The sequence below is a fragment of the Molothrus ater genome, chromosome 3, assembly GCF_012460135.2.
Source record: "Molothrus ater isolate BHLD 08-10-18 breed brown headed cowbird chromosome 3, BPBGC_Mater_1.1, whole genome shotgun sequence".
In the NCBI taxonomy this organism is placed as follows: Eukaryota; Metazoa; Chordata; class Aves; order Passeriformes; family Icteridae; genus Molothrus; species Molothrus ater.
In genome coordinates this window covers 32959297-32977445 of record NC_050480.2, presented here as the reverse complement: position 1 = coordinate 32977445, position 18149 = coordinate 32959297, and the positions used below count along the sequence as shown (strand labels likewise).

At 40.8% G+C, this 18149-nt stretch overlaps 1 protein-coding gene across 1 annotated transcript in view; it reads right to left on the bottom strand.

The window, feature by feature from the left end:
* Window positions 1-656: 656 nt before the first annotated feature.
* KIF26B (kinesin family member 26B) overlaps window positions 657-18149 on the bottom strand; it is a 277053-nt gene continuing 259560 nt past the window's right edge. The window contains 3 exon segments of the mRNA XM_036380967.1: window positions 657-7056; window positions 8603-8753; window positions 9752-9954. Of these exon segments, the coding sequence (XP_036236860.1) occupies window positions 6908-7056; window positions 8603-8753; window positions 9752-9954 (503 nt within the window). The 3' untranslated portion in view covers window positions 657-6907.

The following is an 18149-nucleotide window of genomic DNA, read 5'->3' as shown; positions in this document are numbered from 1 at the left end:
CTTAATTAACAACAGGGAATGCCACAAACATGAGCTGAAGGCAAGCAGATATTGTGCACACCTCTGCAGCAGCTCAGAGGCTGCTGAACCTGCCACTACTGCCTCTCTGAGAGAGAAAAATGTCTTGAGTAATGGACACAAAGTCTTTTTATAACTCCCATGTCTTACTTACCTGCATGGTGGCCAAGGGAAATGTGACACAATTGCTAAAGATGATAAAAAAATATACCTATGAATACATCTTTTATATTTGTTTGGTCTCAGATTTTTCCCCTGCTCACAGATGCAAAAGAGCAATCCCTGTGTATATGCATAACCAGCTGATGTAAAAGCCTGACCATTCAGGTCTGTGACTGTTTTCTTTGTGTTTCTGGACAGCAGCAGGCAAGTTAATGCTGCTCTGCTTGCTGGTAGTATTTTTGTGATTGGTACCAAACCCAGCAATTTCTTATTGTTTTCTGGTGAATTTGCTTCTCAGTAAACCCTTGCTTGATAGAACCCCTTTGGTCATTTTATTTTCAGGTTTGATCTTGCTCTCTTGCTCACTTTCACCGTTATGATACCACATCCTCTTGTGGGTCAAAAGCATTCTCCAGTATGAAATGCCATGAAAGGCTCTTATCTAAAGTGAAAGAGTCAGGAGGAGGAGGCAGATATATTGGTAAGATAAAAGTAAACATTTAATGCCACTATAGTTTGATTTTTTTCCAGACATCATATTTTTGACAATGTTTCACACCTCAAATACCACAAAAGGGATATTTTTTAGCCAGCAAACAATAAACTTTACAATTTTAATGGCAAAAGGTTCAATGCATTTGTTGACAAACTTGGAAATGGCTGTGACTTTCCACATTTTGAACTTGTCCTCATGCTATTCTTTCTCCTTTTTTCCCCATAAAATTTAGGTGATAAAATATATATATATATATACTACTGATACATCCTTTCCTGGAATTGCCCAATGATGGGACCAGAATAAGTTCTACATCTATCAGTTTCTCTCCTCCGTAGCCCTATTTTATACCACTGTTATAATGAGAAAGAACATAGCCATGGACAGAGTGAAATGGATTTAGCAAACATACACTTCAATGCATAGCACTTAGATAAGCATTTCCAACCATGATGTGTAAATAAATTATAAAATACAAGCAACTCTATAAAACAAGAACATCCTGAGTTTACAAATAAATTATATCCTTCATACATAGAATATGATGTGGATGTGGATGTTAGTAACCAGCAGTTTCAGCTATGGGTGGGAAAGAAGTAAAATGTAGAAAAGTTAGTATCTATGCATACATAAAACATATATGTATGTGTGCTACATGTAAATACTCACACACATACATATACAATAAAGAGGGTGAATACATCCATATCTATAGTATATAGAGAATATGTAATATAGCTGAAACTGCCTCAAGCACCAATTTATTACCATTATTATAAAGTTTGCTCAATACTTAAGTAGGACCACTCAAAGTAAGATGGTTTGGGTTGTGTTTTATTTCCTATCCAGGAGGGTTTGAAGGTAGTTTGTTTGAAACACTATAGCTGAATGCTACTGAATGCTACTTTTTCAGCTACTTTCAGCACCTCATTCTTTGCAGAATCATCATGCCCTTTGTGAGCTTCAAAAGCTTGCATAAGTGAGCACGAGACTGCTCTTCGTGAATTTGGTGGCAAAAGGGTGCTACATTTCCAAGGGAATTTTTTTTGTTTGTTTTGAAAGGTTGCTTGAGAAGGAGAAAGAAGAAAAGATAAAGACAATAATAAAATGGTTTATCATTTCCAGGAACAGGTATGGAAGCTCAGATAACCCTAGGATGAGCGCATAATAAATGCAACAGAGATTATTAACTTTGCATTGACAAATCATTCACAGTTGTGTTTGCTATGGTTATTTGGAAACCTCTTACAAATCTTAGGATAGCTAGCAACAGCCAGCCTCGTGTCTTCAAAAACTGCTGTGTGTTGCCAATGCAAAGGCCTTGGAGTTACTAAACATAGACCATGAGGATATCAAGATTAAGCGAGGTACGCTACCATCCATGGATTTGAGAAGAAATGCCTCTCTCTACCGTCATCATCCATTCCTGTTGGTATTTAATGATCTCTGCAATGAGCTGGTGCATCCCTGATGCTGTGCAATCATCCTTCCCATCATATGAACCATCCTTCCCATCATATGAACTGGCATCAGAGGTTGCTCAGCCTCTGGCTTAGGAGAACTGAATTTGCTTCTGCAATGCAGAAACCTCAATTTACAATTTTAATTCTGTTAGGACTAGACAGGAAGCTTCACAGACCACCAAGAGTCCAGGCTCTCAGTTGATGTAACTATGCTGTATGCAATGTAGAAATTGTTGTGTTAAACAGCTGAGATTATGAAATATCTTTCTGTAATTTCATGACACTCTGAAATATAGAGTAGTTCATCTGGAATACTTTTACAGGCTTTAACAGGTCCTACATGGGAACTGCAGCAATTTGGCTACAGAAGAACCTGGGTAACAAAGAACCTTTTAAAGAAGCCCTTGAAAGAGTTTCAAGCATAAGCTTTCCCTATAGTGTGGCATAAGTTAACTTCACCCAGGTGAGTGCAAGGGGAAAGGTTTTGTAGGCAGGCACTCCTTGGAGGAGGGAAGAGGTGATGTTGCCACCTGTCAGCAGCTCTGCCACTTCCCCTCAGCAATGTGTAAGGGGGCCATCTCAGGCTCTGTGCGTGTGTATTTATCGGTGCATGTACAACTTTTGTTTCTACAATGATTTTTAGCTCATTAAAAACAATACAGCCACATCACAAATATTTGTAGAAGGTGATTTGTAAGAGTCTATATTTTTCAGCTGTCATCACATTTGAATTCCATGCCACAGGTCCCTATTTTAAGACCAACCATATTATTGAGATAAATGAAAAAAGTGAAGACATAAACCCCACACTTCAAGACAGACTTTTCTGTAAGCAAACATGGGATTTGGTATGTATTATTCCCAGCATCACTCCCAGCTTTCAGCCTCTATAATTGCTACATTTAGAGATAAAAGAAAAAAATGGCAGTGTGTTTCTTTGATCCCTTTTTGTACATTCTATGCAGCTCTCACTAAGAGTCATGTCAGAGGATCATGCCATTGCTTTGTGCCAGCTACTATTTTATGGACCTGCAAGTTTCAGAAGCTAGGATTTATGGCAGTGGGTCTTCTTAGACTGGATCGAAGACAGATGTTCAGCAAAAGCCCTGGCTGGCCTTACACAAAATGAGAAAGTGTTAAAAACCTAAGAGTAGCATGATCTTCTACTATATAAGTAACAGTAAATGCCCCAAAAAATGGCAGGTGGATGAATTTTCCTCACAACTGGGTTTACTTTGTAATAACTCTTCTGATTCTTAATGCAATTGTGCCTCAGTTTTATCAGAGCAGTTGAGATGACAAGAAAACCTAAGAAAGGGAACTATTAGTTTCCTTCTTTGTCCTTCTGTAAAGTAATACTTTGGATTACTTAGATCTGAATGACTTGACAAGGAATTGTTTTGAGGCAAATGCAAGGCATGCATGGCAAAAGAAAAGACAGTGTGACAAATGCACCAGGAATTAGGGCTCTCCCACACCATTCAGAGCACAAATTGACTGTCAGAGCCAGAGCAGCTTCTGCCTGCTGTGAGAGCTGACACAGACAGGAAGGATGTCTGAATCACCCTAAGCACAGCCAAAGTCTCCAGCCTATGGTTGCACTTCAATTTATGGCTCTAGAGCAACTCCTGTCCCTTGTATGAATAAGGTTCCCGTATGGCAAGAGCAGAAGTTCCCAGGAAGTGCCCCCAGGTGCCGGAGGGGATGTGGAGCAGTGCTGGTGTTCCACAGTCCTCTCACAGCCTGACAATGAAGAGCTGCGATCTCCCGATCTTCCGTGACACCTTCCGTGACACGTGTGAGCAAAGAATTAACCTTCAAACCTAATTACATTAACACTGCTGTTTCCTGCTAAAGCTGTCCCAGGGAAATAAGATTGATTTCTGAATGTGAAAATGATTAGGCATTACATTCGTGTTGCTCTTGTGTATTTTGGGCTACATGATGCCTTTTAAAAAATCAGCATAAAAACAGCAATGCCTTAAAGAATGGGCTTCCTGGATGACTTGCAGAAGTGTATGTATCTTCTCTAAAATGCTGGCTACTGCAAACTGAGATCAATTTCATAATAAAGCCCTTAATGCTTTATGTGTTTTGCAAATACTTGAGTTACAGTAATTTAAATTTTGAAGTAAAAAGCTGTTTTCAAGAAGATAACATTTTATCATGTCAAATCTCCACAAAATTTTCCATTCCTTTTCTTGTATTGAGCCATTGAAATTCTTAAAAACATAGTGGCAAATTCTGAAATGAAATGACAGAAAGTCAAGAATGCATATGGATTTCAGAATATGAATACTAGTATATTATGGGAGTTAATGGCTACTCTAATTAGGGGCACAGAAATAAAATATTTGTAAGTACTGCAATTCTGCTCAATTAGTACATATTTTTTACTATGCTGAATTCATCCTTGGTGTAATCAATTTGGTTTCAGGGATCAATTTTTGTCCATTGTGATAAACAGGGTGAACATATGCTCTTACTCTTTAAAACAATGGCTAGGTACACATTCTTTTTGCTATGCTTCTTAAGCTGCAGAAGTACCAAATCGAGCATAAATGAATAAACAAGTTACTGTGGGTGAGGAACATAACATGCAATAGGTATTTTATGATAGCTCCAAAATGTGTCCACTTGGTTTATGGAAACATCACCACTCCTGTGTAACTCATGGACTGTGTGCAGGGATGATTTCCTTGGCTCTCTGCAGCTGTACTCAATCCTTGGTGCCCTGCAGAGAAGAGATGGCCTCCAAAGAACCAATACATAGTAACTGCTACTGAAATTGCTATAAAGAGAAGAAAGCCAAATAAATTACATTGTTTGGGGGGATTTTCAGAGTTGGTTGGAGTATATTTCTTTAAGAGAGAAAGGGGTATGTCTTTAACACTTAGAATATAAGTTTCATGATAGGAAATTGCTGTGGAACCGACTAGAAAGTGACTTTCACACAGGACCTTTTTTTCCTTTCCAAATAATCCTATAGATTTTAAGTAGAATTTTCTACAAAATCCAGTGACAAAGGTAACAGAGTGAGTAAGATTTTTTTTACGAGTTGTAGAGCACTAAAAGAAAATAAAACTATACAAATGTTACTTTTGCTTTTTAAAACAGCTTTTCTGTTCATGTAACCACTAGAAAATCTACCAGTATTGTTTTACCATTGGGGTATTATAAGATGGCATTGATACAAAGGTGCAGGGAAAGAAGAGTTGCACTTAAGTAAGCAGTTAATTGATGCATTTTGAGTATATTAAAAAATAGTCTTATTTCCTCATAAGCAACAGGAGGGTAACACAAATGTATGAGAGAGGAAATTTTCTGAATGTGCTTATTTCAATATAGAGGAATAAGAAACCGAATTCCACAAAATAATTATTCATGCTCATATGTAATTAAAATGCGGTTTTGCACATTTGTTTATGAAATACAAAGGATGTTACTTCCCACAAACTGTTTTGTAGATAAAGAGGCAAACTAGTAAAATAACTGGATGTATAGGGAGGTGCTGACCCTTGTCCTTTCGATGTCAATGTGAATTTTGCCATGGCTTCAGGTACTGAGGATTAGTAAAGATGCCATAGCCAACATGCTTGAAGTGCTGTATCTACTCATTTGCTTTATTTCCAGATGTGCTGAGCTGAGCAGACCCTGCACTCCTCAGCTACAACTGTGAGTATGGACACACTGGGCCAGGGATCAGAAGCTGACAAAACATGTCTTGCAGTGGTATAGATTGTAAAGAGGTGAAGCTAAATGTCATCAGTCACAGTCTCAAGAAAGAACAAATCACTCATTTTTGGACTGATAAACATGGGAACCCTTAGCCTAGAGGACAATTTTCCAGCAAGTTACTAGCACCAGGAAAAGGTACCTCCTCATTCATAACTCCAGCCAGTACAAAGCAAAACATATATGAACAAGAAAACAAGTTGTGGGGGTTGGATCAAATTGAAAAGATATTTACTTCACAGTAATGTCACTTCTCTCTCTTACACTGCAAAACAGGCTGGGAAAATGATGGTGTTCTCCAGCATATAAGAGAGTACAGAACAGCATTTAAACAAACCTTATTCTCTGCTAGAAATATGTTTGTGTCATCTGGGAAAGCTGAATTTCTCTTTGAGTGGCCTTACTCTGGTAACAAGAAAAGACAGTTAACATTTATTCATATGTTGTACTGATTAGGAAATATCTCTACAAACACAAGTTACTTAGAAACAGCAAGTCTGAAATAGGAGAAAACACCAAGAGAAAAACAAGCTGTAAATACATTTCAAAAGTGTATTTGTTTTTTTTTTTTCCTTTTTCTTTTCTTGACTAGCACCATCTGTACACAATAAAGTATGAACATAAATGTTTGGATAACAAAGATTTGCAAGGCACTTGAACAGTTTTTCTGGATAGGTTTTCTTTTAATGAACCTCTCAATGGAAGTCCCACAACCACCTTTCCTCCTTCCTCAGCTAATGCAGGGAAAGAAGTGTCTTCTGCCAGCAGTTCTTATTTACAGACACGTCCTTAAAAGGTTCCACAAAGTGCTCTTTTAGGCTAAGAGTATCAACAACCTTCTATCTCCATTTTCCATGCTTGTTCTGTTTGTTTTTTTAATACTACTCCTCTGTATAGTATAGCAAATCTCTCATACACACAGCTGAGACTTGACTCCAACCTTCATCCTCATTCTTTTGTCTTTGGGATGCTGTTTGGAAGGAAAAAGGAGGATGGCAGAGATGTGCATTAAAATTCTCTTGAGGTTCATCCTTTATCGGCGTCTAGAGGTGATGTCAAAACAGGTGATCATCATGAGATGGGCCTTGCAGAAGTTGACACGGTTTTCCAAACGCTCAGTCACACATTCCAGGGCCTCCAGGTATTCCAGAGAATCCAGCTCAAATACCTGCTCCAGATCAACTGTGAGAAAGAAAACAAACAGGTAGGAAAAGTAGACCATACTTAGTGATGACTGGTGGGAGTGTCAGAGCTAATTCAAGTCTTCAAACTCATCACTACTATATACAACATCACCTCTGGCTTGCCATTGCCTTTAAAACTTGCCTTTTTGGTTTAATGACTATTAAAATGATACAGCAGCTTGCCCACAGTGAAAAATACTCTTAAGTTGCATTGGATGCTTTCTGTAGTGATCTGCTCTGCCATGCTCACCAGAACTGCAGATGCCTTTGCCATGCTCCATCATCCTCCAGCATATGTTGAATACTAATATGTTGAATGTACTTTCTCACACATTCTGCTGACCAGAAAGAGCTTTAAATAGCTGCTCTCTTCTGGGAGGGCAAGTCCTTTGCTGAATTCAGAACTTGGAATTTATAACAAACCTCTAGGGTCCTTGTTCCTCACACCTCTCCCTATTCCATGTGATTCCCACTAGACCACTCCAGCAAGGCAAGGGAAGGCACACACTAAAATCCTTCCAACACAAGTGCCCAGCAGCTTCCGTGGAAGCCAAGTGTCATTTTCTGAGCCAGCACTGCCCATCATATCTGGTTCCTGATGTCTCTGCAACCCTCCAGGCGTTCTGCACTTACCACATTTGGAATTAGAAACAAAGGCATCACACAGTAAGGGGACAGCAGTGCATAGCAAATTCTCTCTATCTTTAAAACTGTCCTTTTAAGTCTCTTCCTTTATAGTGTTCCTGAAACCTATAGGGTGGTTGTTTTGCAGAATGCATCAATCTGGTGTCAACTTTAAGCAGCTGTTAAAGGAAGAGTTAGGATGTTGTAAGGAAATACACCAGCCAGCCTCCTTTTGCCACTTGCAATTATCCTAAATAAACTTTTGCACATTGTGGGTTTTTTTCTAGAACTCTTTGTTATGAACTTATCTGCTTGCTAATACTAAAAACTGTTGTATAAGTACTGCAGTACTCTTTATGGTTTTTTCTTTAGAGGTGATGAGGTCCTTCTTCATTTGAATGTGAATGCCCTTTAAGCTCTCTGAACTTTACACATCTATAGTTATAAAAAATGGGCCAAATTTCATTTCATTTCATGTAAGCCCACTGCTGCCAAGGGACAAGTTTGCTCCACAGTGTTATTTTGTGGTAGAAGAGCAGATTTATAATATTGCTCATATGTTTGAGTGATCTGAGGCCAAAAGAAAAAATCTCATTTTCAGGAGCTGTGGACTGAAACGCGTGAACGTTAATCTACCAATGGCAACATTCACCACTAGAATGCTGTACCATTTCAACCTTCAGCTCTCAGGCAAAAAGGATTGTTCAGTTCTACTGTTAACATTTAATAAGAGTTATAGAAACTAGTTCTAGAAAGACAGTCAATCTAAAGCTTACCCTAAGGTCCTATGTTGGTTCATTTTAGTTTACAAACAGTAGCTTACATCTCACTCTTACCAGACATTTCTGCTTCCTTCCATCCCCCCTATTAAATAAACCAAAGGAAACCTATAAGTTCAGGAAATAAAACAATGCTCTTACATTCACTGAGCCATTTATTAGGATCCAGCATCAGGTACTGTTTGGTCACCTCCAGTTCTCTCATTAACCACTCATATTTGGCCTTGACCTCAGCGATTCTCTGCTGGCGATGCTCCAGGATTTTCAGCTTGGCATTGAAACATATCACCTCCTGCCAGCCAGGAAAAAGAAGCAGGAAAAGAATAGGTGAAGAGGAGAAGAAATGCCTAGGTCCATTCAGTGAAATGATCTTCCAATCAATAATACTGACAATGAGCCGTTTACTCTGGAAGCTTATGAATCACTGCATGAAATCATCCATCATCTGCTTTATTTTTATTGCTTTTGCTTGGTTTTCATGTTTTCCATCAGTGAGCTTTGGAGACTTTGTAATGGTAGTTAATAATAAATCAGAATAATTAATACCAGGCAGCATCTTGAAATTAGATTAACTGTAGGAAAACATTTCTTTTTTTTTTAACACAGTTTGGCTAAGAAAATCTAAGCTCTTGGGAGTAGAAAATCCATTGCTTGCTGTATTGAAAGCCTAAATACACCCCTGTGCTTGGTGCATAAGTAATGCATTAGTCATATTTTAAAATAAGAGAACTGGTAGCAATATCAAATTTGAAACATCCTTAAACAAAGGGAGTATGTTAAGAAAAGCCCTAGCAATTCATAGTCATTAATAAAGAAGATATATTTTCTGTAAAGCTCTGGAGCACAGTAACAGCATGAGGTGCAGTGCTGGAGACAGCCAGCCTGGCCTCACATGACTTCTGAGGGGTGGCAGCCACAAAGACGTGGAGCAAATGAAACCATCTGAGGACTGTGCTACCCTCGCTAGTGTGGAAACAATTCCAATAGCAGAACTATCCTCATCCAAGCCTGTGTGAAGATCTCAACACTATTTCACAATCTCATCTGTAAACAAATCTGCTGTGGGTGAAGTGCAGTGGAAACCTCACTCCAACAAGCTTCTCCAAACATCACAAACAGCTTCAACAAGTGTCAGAGGCTAGGTAGGAAAAATGACTTAAAATAATAATGAAGTCTATAATCCATCGTTACTCTAAAATACTCAACCTCAGATACTCCTCCCAATCATGTGTTTTAAGTGCTGACCTTTGCAATTTAGGTCCGCCAGGAGATTACACGGATGGCACTCACCTTGCTGTCCCCACCTCGCCGTCGCTGGAGCCTCTCCATGTCATCTATCTCATAGACTTTGATCTCAAAGGGCTCCCCCAGGCCCCTCTGCCCGCTCCGCAGTGGCCCATCCACCCAGCGCACCCCGGGGCTGCTGGCTGGCTTCCTTGCTGGGGAGGTGGTGTCAAGGGATAAAGCTGGAATGAGCCTCCTCCTCTGTGAACCTGCCAATGGAGAAAGTGCCACTGCATGTTAGCACAGCTACTGCTTCTCCTTTCCATTGCAGAGAAGTCTACAAGTGATGTATGTCTGGCCTTCTCAGACACAGAAGAAAATGAGAACCCAGGGGAGGCCATGGGAGCTGGAGCTGCGATGTGCAGTGCCCACCCATCATGAGTGACACCCTCAGTGTTGGAATGTTGGGGGACACAAGACAGATGATGGACTTTGGACCTGGTTAACATAGAGAGATTTGATAACAGGATGCCTTGGCAAAAGCAAACGGAACCTTGAAAATTAGACCTAGATTGCAAGAAGATTAAATCAAACAGGTTTACCGGAAAAGAAAATCCTATTAAACTCTGCAAGCAAGAGATTTTGTTATATGCTTAAGTTTGTGTATGTGATTTTAACCTAATCATTGCAGTACACATTACTAGTCTCCCTGAAATAGTATATAAGCACTTGTATCCCACAATAAAATCAGATTCTGATCACCGAGTCAGTCTCCCCGTCTCTCTCCATCGCCAACACCTCAGTGCTCCTTGGTGCCTGACTCCAAGATCTGGCACTCAGAGGGCACATGTCCCCTGAAGCTGACAAAGCCTGTGTCTGCTCCCTGTTGATTAGGTCTCAGCACATACAGGTGAGCCAATGAAGGACCCAAGCCAGCAGGACAGAACTGGTCCAGCCAGGCTTTCCTATCTCTTTACTGCTACTGACCCTTACAGTCAAAGGACAAGCACTAGCCAGCCTCTGCAAAGTGCCTGCCACATAAGATGCCAAGTCAGGGCCTACAGTAGAGCAAGGAGGAATAAAATGGATGTCCCTGGTGTAATGGCAGTGGTTTGCTGGGAGAAAGAACAAAAACACACACACAAAAAAAAATCAACAGGTTACATTTCATTGCTTGGTTTAGTATAATTAGAGCAATGGCTTGGTTGGAAAAACCCAAAAAACTCTAAAAGTTTTGTAGCTGACACAGGGTCTTCCCTAAGACACAGCAGGAATAAAAAGGATGGGAGAAGCCAAAAACAAAAGCCGGAGCCAGCAAGTTTGAGTGAAACTATTAACTGGCTTTCTTGGCTGCAACTACATAAGTGATGCCAGCCAGTAGGGAAGAGATGCTGAATGATCATGCAGATTTTATTTTAAAAATAAGATAAAATCATTTATAGGAATTTCCCACATTACATTTATTGAGACTTGAATGTTAATAGTTTCAACATGTCTGTCAACTTGGTGCTTCAATAAAAGCTAAAAAAAACCCCAAAATATCTATTGATTGCCTAATTTTTGGATTTTCAAGTAAGAAAGTATTGCCTAGTTTCATTCATGGGAGTCTGCTTCTGTGCTGACTTTGAGAACTATTCACATCTTATCCTATGAGTTCTGAGTACAATAGTCTGTCCTAGAAACCAGTAGGTCTGTGTTAGAGACAAGTAATTAACCTGCAAATTCTAGCTTTAAAATGGATGAGAATGGTCTCTTGGAAAACCTAGTCTACAGAGCTTTTATTTGGATACATCTGAGATAACCCAGTGCAGGAAAAAGCACAGTCAGAGATGATTGACAGAGTTCTGGGTAGACAGGGAGCTCTACAAGGCCCCTTTACACCAAACAACCTGAGATTGCCATCCTATGACACTTATCATAGCTGTGTTTATTGCTCAAACTGCAGCCCAGCAAAAAAGCTCATGCCAGAACAAATGAAGCCTTACAAATACCAGGAAGCAGGAGTTATTTTAGTTCTCTGGTACCAGTCACTGGAAGACAATGTCAGCATTCCCTTACCTTGAATGCATTTCAGTTAATCTCTAGATTAAACTGCCTGATCAAGACAAGAGACAGATCTTGATAAAAGGAAAAGCAAGACTTGACCCATTACTATAGCCAAAAACTGACAAGAAGACAGACAGTTTGGGAAGAGCCCAACAAACTGTGATTCTAAGGGTGACTTCTGTCAGCAGTGCTAGGGAAAGGTAACCAAATGCTGGGAACAGCTGCATACCTGAAGGGAGGTGAGAGCACATGGTGGACTATTCAATTTTATTTCATGCAGGGAGATATCCTGAAATAGGCTCAGCTCGTCCTGGGAAACAAGTCCTCCGCTTGCTTAGACGGGAAGGGCAATGAGTATCATCCTAGTGTCACTCAAGATCAAAAGGATTCAGGCATTAAATAAGTTTTTTAATACTTTTGAGGCTTTTGGCCATGGTGTCTTACAGAAGCAGTCTGTCAAATTTTGTCTGAGTGTAAATACAATCTCTTTGCTGTTTGACAACTTTTAGAGCCAGCGATATCAATAAGCATCAGATATGACCTTCTGTTTAATGCACCCAGTGCTGCTAATTATTTATTTTTGCTTTCTGCCCCACAGTAATGGTCACATCTCCTTTCCTGACATACCTTTAGACTAGCTCTAGCATTTCAAGGAAGCAGCTGAGCAGACTGGAAATTCCTTCTGCCCAGATCTCCATGCATGGCTGGATTACAACTAAGTGCCTTTTTCCATGATGTTTGATTTTCTTCCTCTTTTCCCCACTGTGGTTGTTAAAACCACCTTCTTGTGTAATGAAGCACTTCTAAACCACCCCACTGGAAAAACTCTGTCTCCAGCCAGAGTCAAAGTCCAAGTCCAAGACTCTCTAGAAATGCAGGTGGATGGCTCCAATGCACCTTGCCACAACAGCAAAAGGGTCCTACTTTGAGCAAAGTAAAACAGATTGCTGGGGTATGAAGTAGAGGAATGATAGCAATTTTTTTGCATTTTTTTCCCATTAATATCCATTTGGCTTAATGGGAAGCAGAAGCCTGTGGTGTAGAAGGAGGGCTCCAACCTGAGGCTTCCTTTAACAGCCCTTGGGAGAGGGGCAGCTGAGAGTGCAGCAGTGGCAGGAGACATTAACTCATTGTGTTTTTCTAGCCAGAGCTCGTGTCTGGGCTGCCTGTGAGTTATGACAACAGGACAGGCTGCAGCTCATGGTGCACAGGGGCAATGCAGCCGGGCAGAGCTGCCTACACAGCCTCCTTGCCACCCTCTGCCAAGGGATCCTCTGGGACACAGGTGACCTGCACGGGGCTTCCAGGGGGTACAGCTGTGTGAGACACAGGAGAAAGAAAGAGATGTCTGTTTATCTGCACCTTGAATGCTGACTCAGGATGATTTATCTGAGGCGTAGAGTGCTTTGAGGAGAAATTAAAATGAAATATATTCTTCCTCTTTCCAGTAAGGTAAAAGTGGATCTAGTTTGCTCTAAACATGCACTGATTAATAGGTTGCTTATTGGCCCAGGTACAGAAAATAATGGTGCCTTTTGACAGGAAGCTCCTGACACTGACCTTTCCATTTAGTCTCTGATTTTTATCTTATTTTATGTTAATTGGGATCATCTAAGGAGATATAGCCTAAGCAGAGCTTTGGGGTGAATATCACAAAGCAGCTGACAACTTTCTCATCCCTAACAACACACAACAATTAAATTCTTAAAATTAATGCAGTTTTCCATTCATATAGAAAATATCCATCTGAAGTCCCAATTTTATTGGGTGCACTTGACAGAGTTAGGATCTCATAAATTTTGACTCTGTAATAAATAACATGCTTTGTGGTAATTACAGCACACTACTCCTCTATTCCCTATGTATGACTTATGAAGAAAGTAGGAATCCAGGGAGCTCAACAGATCCAGGAACAGATCTCAGCACCCTCCCACCTCTGCGCCGCCTCTGCCCCTCTACACCTTGGCAAATTGGCTGACCCTCCCACCATGTAAATAGAATTCATTCCTCCATTCAAAAAAGAAAATTATACCAAAAATCAATCTGAAAGAAACACAGTAAGATGAACCCAGCGTAAAATAACTTCACATTCATTTATAACCATGCAGTATGTAAAGCAAAATATCATTTGCTAAATGCCCTGAAGGATATGTTTTTCACTTGGTTTGAATTTACCCACCCTCAGAATAACCTCTCTTGAACCTAGCTTGAGTATGAATAACCAGGCTGTGAAACAGCCATGAAAATACATAGGGTATAAGATTTGCTTTTGCAACAGATCTATTGCTCTACCTTAAGCTACAGGTTAAGGTTTGGCCAGGTTAAATTTAATATAAAGAGAGTAGCACAGCAGTGAGAGCATGCTGTTGTGTTGTGTCTGTATAAGTCGGACTGTTCTGTTCCCCCCATCATGCAATGGTTCTGCCCTGGTTCTCCCTTCCCTCCTTTATGCTGCCAGTTATCCCAACTCCTCCCCAGTTGCCTTGGAGATTAATCTACCCTTTCTCAAATCCCTCCCTGGTGCCCTGTCCATCACTCAGCGCTCCCACCCTTCTCTCTAGAACTCTCTAGAAACTTCCAGCTAGAGCATCGAGTGATTGGCTCAGGGGCCAGGGCCCCACCCTCAAGTAATCCCCATTGAGGCTTTCCCTAAGTCAATCTTTTGTATCCCACTCCCCTCTGAAACACTATTCGTCCAAGGGCTGACTCCTCCCTTGTTTCCCTCCCTCCTTATAAGCTGTTGCAACTTCTCCCTCTTTCTCTTTGGCTGTTGGTTTCCCCTGGGATGTCATAAACCTGCATTCACCAGAGCTGGAGAGCACTCTCTTATTTCTGCTGACTGTAGCCACAAGCCAAGCCATGTCCCACCACAAGGCAGCACTGCTGTCGTAGCACAGAGTGTTTGCCTCAGGTGCTGTCCCGAACCACGGAGATCGGGACAGTGCCCCCGTACTGCTAGCGGTGCTGGATAGCCAGCCGGGATGTCCGAGAAGGACAATTCTTCTCCAGCTGGACCGCTTCAGCATGCAGTGTGAAAGTAGATCTGACTGAAGAGTGGCACTGAAGCTACAATATATTTCAGCAAAGGTAAGACCAGGGAGCCTTAAGGCATGAGAAATACAAACCAAGGTATGTGAGGGTAACTTTAAGGATAAAAAGGCACACTGACCTTGACCAGCAAAATTGCCAAACTGCAAAAGGATATGTGCTCATAAAAGTATGTTTTGACCAGGGCAAAAGCTCTAAAAAGTCTGGTTTTGCTTAAGTTCTGTATATTTTGGAGTGTTCCCCTTATGCTTCTTTCCAAGCACACGTTCCAGATTGAGCATCTTTTCTGTGAAAAAGGTAAAGGCAAAAACTGCAAGTACAAAATCTTAATGAAAAAGTGCGATGCATCTCTCTTCAAAGCAGGATACATCCAAATGGGATGCAAAACAACTGCTGTCCTAGAAATTTCAAGGTGTTTCAAACAGAAAATGAAACTGTAACTTGATACAACAACATTTCAGAAGTTTATATTGTGTGCTCCAAGGAGGGATGTGGAGCCAAAGCTATTCCCCACAGCATTTAGTGTTATGAGATGCAAAATTGCTTTTCTGTACAGAACCTGTTCCTCAGCATTTTGGTTTTTCTCACCAGACAGTCCAAGGAAGTTACAAAAAACCAGACCTGGCTAACTAGAGCAGTACCCCTAAGCTATTCCTTCTGTGGCTCCAACAGGAATAGCAGTTATGTCAGTTGTAGCATCAAGCTTCTCTTACTAGCAGAGATTATCTATCCTATTTCCTCTGCTGCTCCTCACTGTCTGACAACAGGGCTCCTGCTCGGTTTGAGTCTAAAATGGGATCCTGACTTTGTCTCTCATTCTTATTTCCTAGTGGGATCTGCCCCTATGGTCAATTGTCCATGACTGAACCAACTCCTCCCCTTTCCTTTGACCTCCTTCCTCCTAGCTCATTTTATTGCCAGTGTAGAGCACACAGCTATTCACTCCATGGATTTTCATACAGTTTGCACAGTTTGCCTCCTGAAGGGGAAGTCATTGCCAGTATTTTCAAGTGGAAGGCCCCTCTGATGATGTGGGGATTTCACCAGAAGTATTTAAGGTTCCCATCTTGAGGTCAGTACTCCAAACACCAAAGAACCAAGGTCTATATTGCCAGAAAATCCAAACGGCAATCACTCATCCTCACAACTCAGATTACATAGACTGCATAGAAAGACCATGTTGCACCCAAATACCTGGAATAGGATACACTGAGAGGATCCATCATTCAGAAGAAAATTTTCCACGTCCATCTCACTGTAAAATAATTCAGGCCACATTCTGTATTGACTGTTATGCAAGCCCACTGTTGTGAATTGATAAGAAGTACGAGGACACTTGGTGCAAGAAATCACTTGCTTACTGTTTATTGGAATAAAGTAATGCATGTTTATTATAATATTCCATCCACACCTATACTAGTAGGTTGTTTCTGTACTGGTATAAGGAATATGCTGATGTACATCCAACTTCTAATTTTTTTTCTATCAACACAGTTCATTTCTATCTACCCAGTTTATTTCTTAACCTTGCTTTCTGAATCACTGTCTTATTTTTAAAGGAGCTTCTCAGAGCAGTTTAGAGCTGGTGAATGAGCACTGTTGAAACCATATCAGAAAGCAGCCCTCCTGCGGCATGGCAGGTTGACAAGTAATCTGGGAGATGCTCCAGGGAAGATGCACATCACCCACAATTCCTAGCAAAAAAAAAAAAAAAACCCAACCAGAGTCTCTTCCAAACATTTCCCTCTCTTCAGGCTGGATTTTGGTTTAACAGGCATTTGTCAGCATTGTGGCATTATTTAAGAAAGTGGTTATTATTACTACGGTACTGCATTGAAGAGCTGCTCCAGTCACTTGGATAGCAACGGCAGAGGCTGGAGGGGGAAGGGTTCTAAAGCCAGAACATTAGCTCCCACCAGGACAGTGGTGGAGGCATTCCAGTGAGCCAATTCTGTGGCAGTGTCAGGAGCAGGTTTTATTTACACCCAGCCTAATGGTGTGCGAGTCAGTCATGCATGTTACATGGAGCCTTCACCGTGCACAATAGCCTGCTGCCACTTCCTCTATTAAGTCATTCCTATGTTCATGTGGCTGAAAGCTCAGTGCTGGCATGCAGTAGTCAAGCGTGTAAAAAATGATTACTCTGATCCCTTTCAACACAGATTTGCTGCATGAAATGGCCTGGCTTTGACCTGGGAAAATCAATGCTGTTGTTTTAATGAACAAAAAAAAAAAATTGGAGCTGAAGTCTGCATTTCCCCTCCCTCTAGCCACCCCAGGGGTGTCCAGTCAGCAAGTCACATGCATGAAGTGGTCACCTGCATGCAAACAGCATTTACTCATATAATTCTAAACATCCTTTGTCATGGTAAAAGCACAGTACAGGATATCAATTAGCTACCATCACTTGTAAGCAAGTTAAAGTAGAAATGCTGGAGATGCCCTACAGCTTTCTGATACAAAGGGCAATTTTCAGCTCCCCACACTGTGCCTAAGGCAGTCTAAACATGAACCAAATTCCTTTTCACTTGGATTCAACAAGAAAAGCTCAGACTTTCTTTGTTGGTGTTTTGTTTCATCATTATCATTTTGGCCATGTTTCAAAATGTGATGCTTTGCAATATTGGTTGGAGACAGACTTTCATAATTTACAGTCCATAGATTCAGCCTTTGGCTTTTTCTGCTGCTTTCATAGAAGGAGCTAAGTGCTTCCAGAGAGTAAATATGTTCAAATATAGAGTTTTCAGGGTTTTCCAGGAACCTCTAAATCTCCATCTTTAAAATCACCCCATCAGTGAAACCCAGAGCACACTAGCATGAGGAAAAAGGAGGCCAATTGTAGATAATTAGTCATGCCTTAACAGTCTGTCTTTTTATTAAAGTGTTTAAAATCATGTAGCAATTTGCTCTTCTTTAGTGTTGAAAGTTAGTACCAAGAAAGAGCTGCAAGGAGTCATTAAACTTTTCTATGAATGTCATCAAATGCTGCAGCAGGAATCTTTAATTATCTGTAGTCAGATAGTTCCCCATGCAAAGAAGATGAAAGGCACATGCACAAACACACACACACACACACACACACACACCCAAATCCTGTCCTGGGCTGACAAAAGCAGGGCTCTCCAGATTCTGAGACATGCAGCTCCAGCTCAGGTCATAGCTTTAAACTTCAGGAATTCAACCTCTGGAAACCTTAATTTTCCCCTAGTCTTGTTGCTACTTGGCCAGACTTTCAATAATATCTCTTAGGTTTTTGTTTTCTGATGTTCACTGATACTTAACATTCAGGAAAATGTTAAGTACCAGTGGCCCTGACTGACTCAACTGGGAAGTGCTTTGCTGAGAAGGACTTTATGCCCAAAGTCTGATG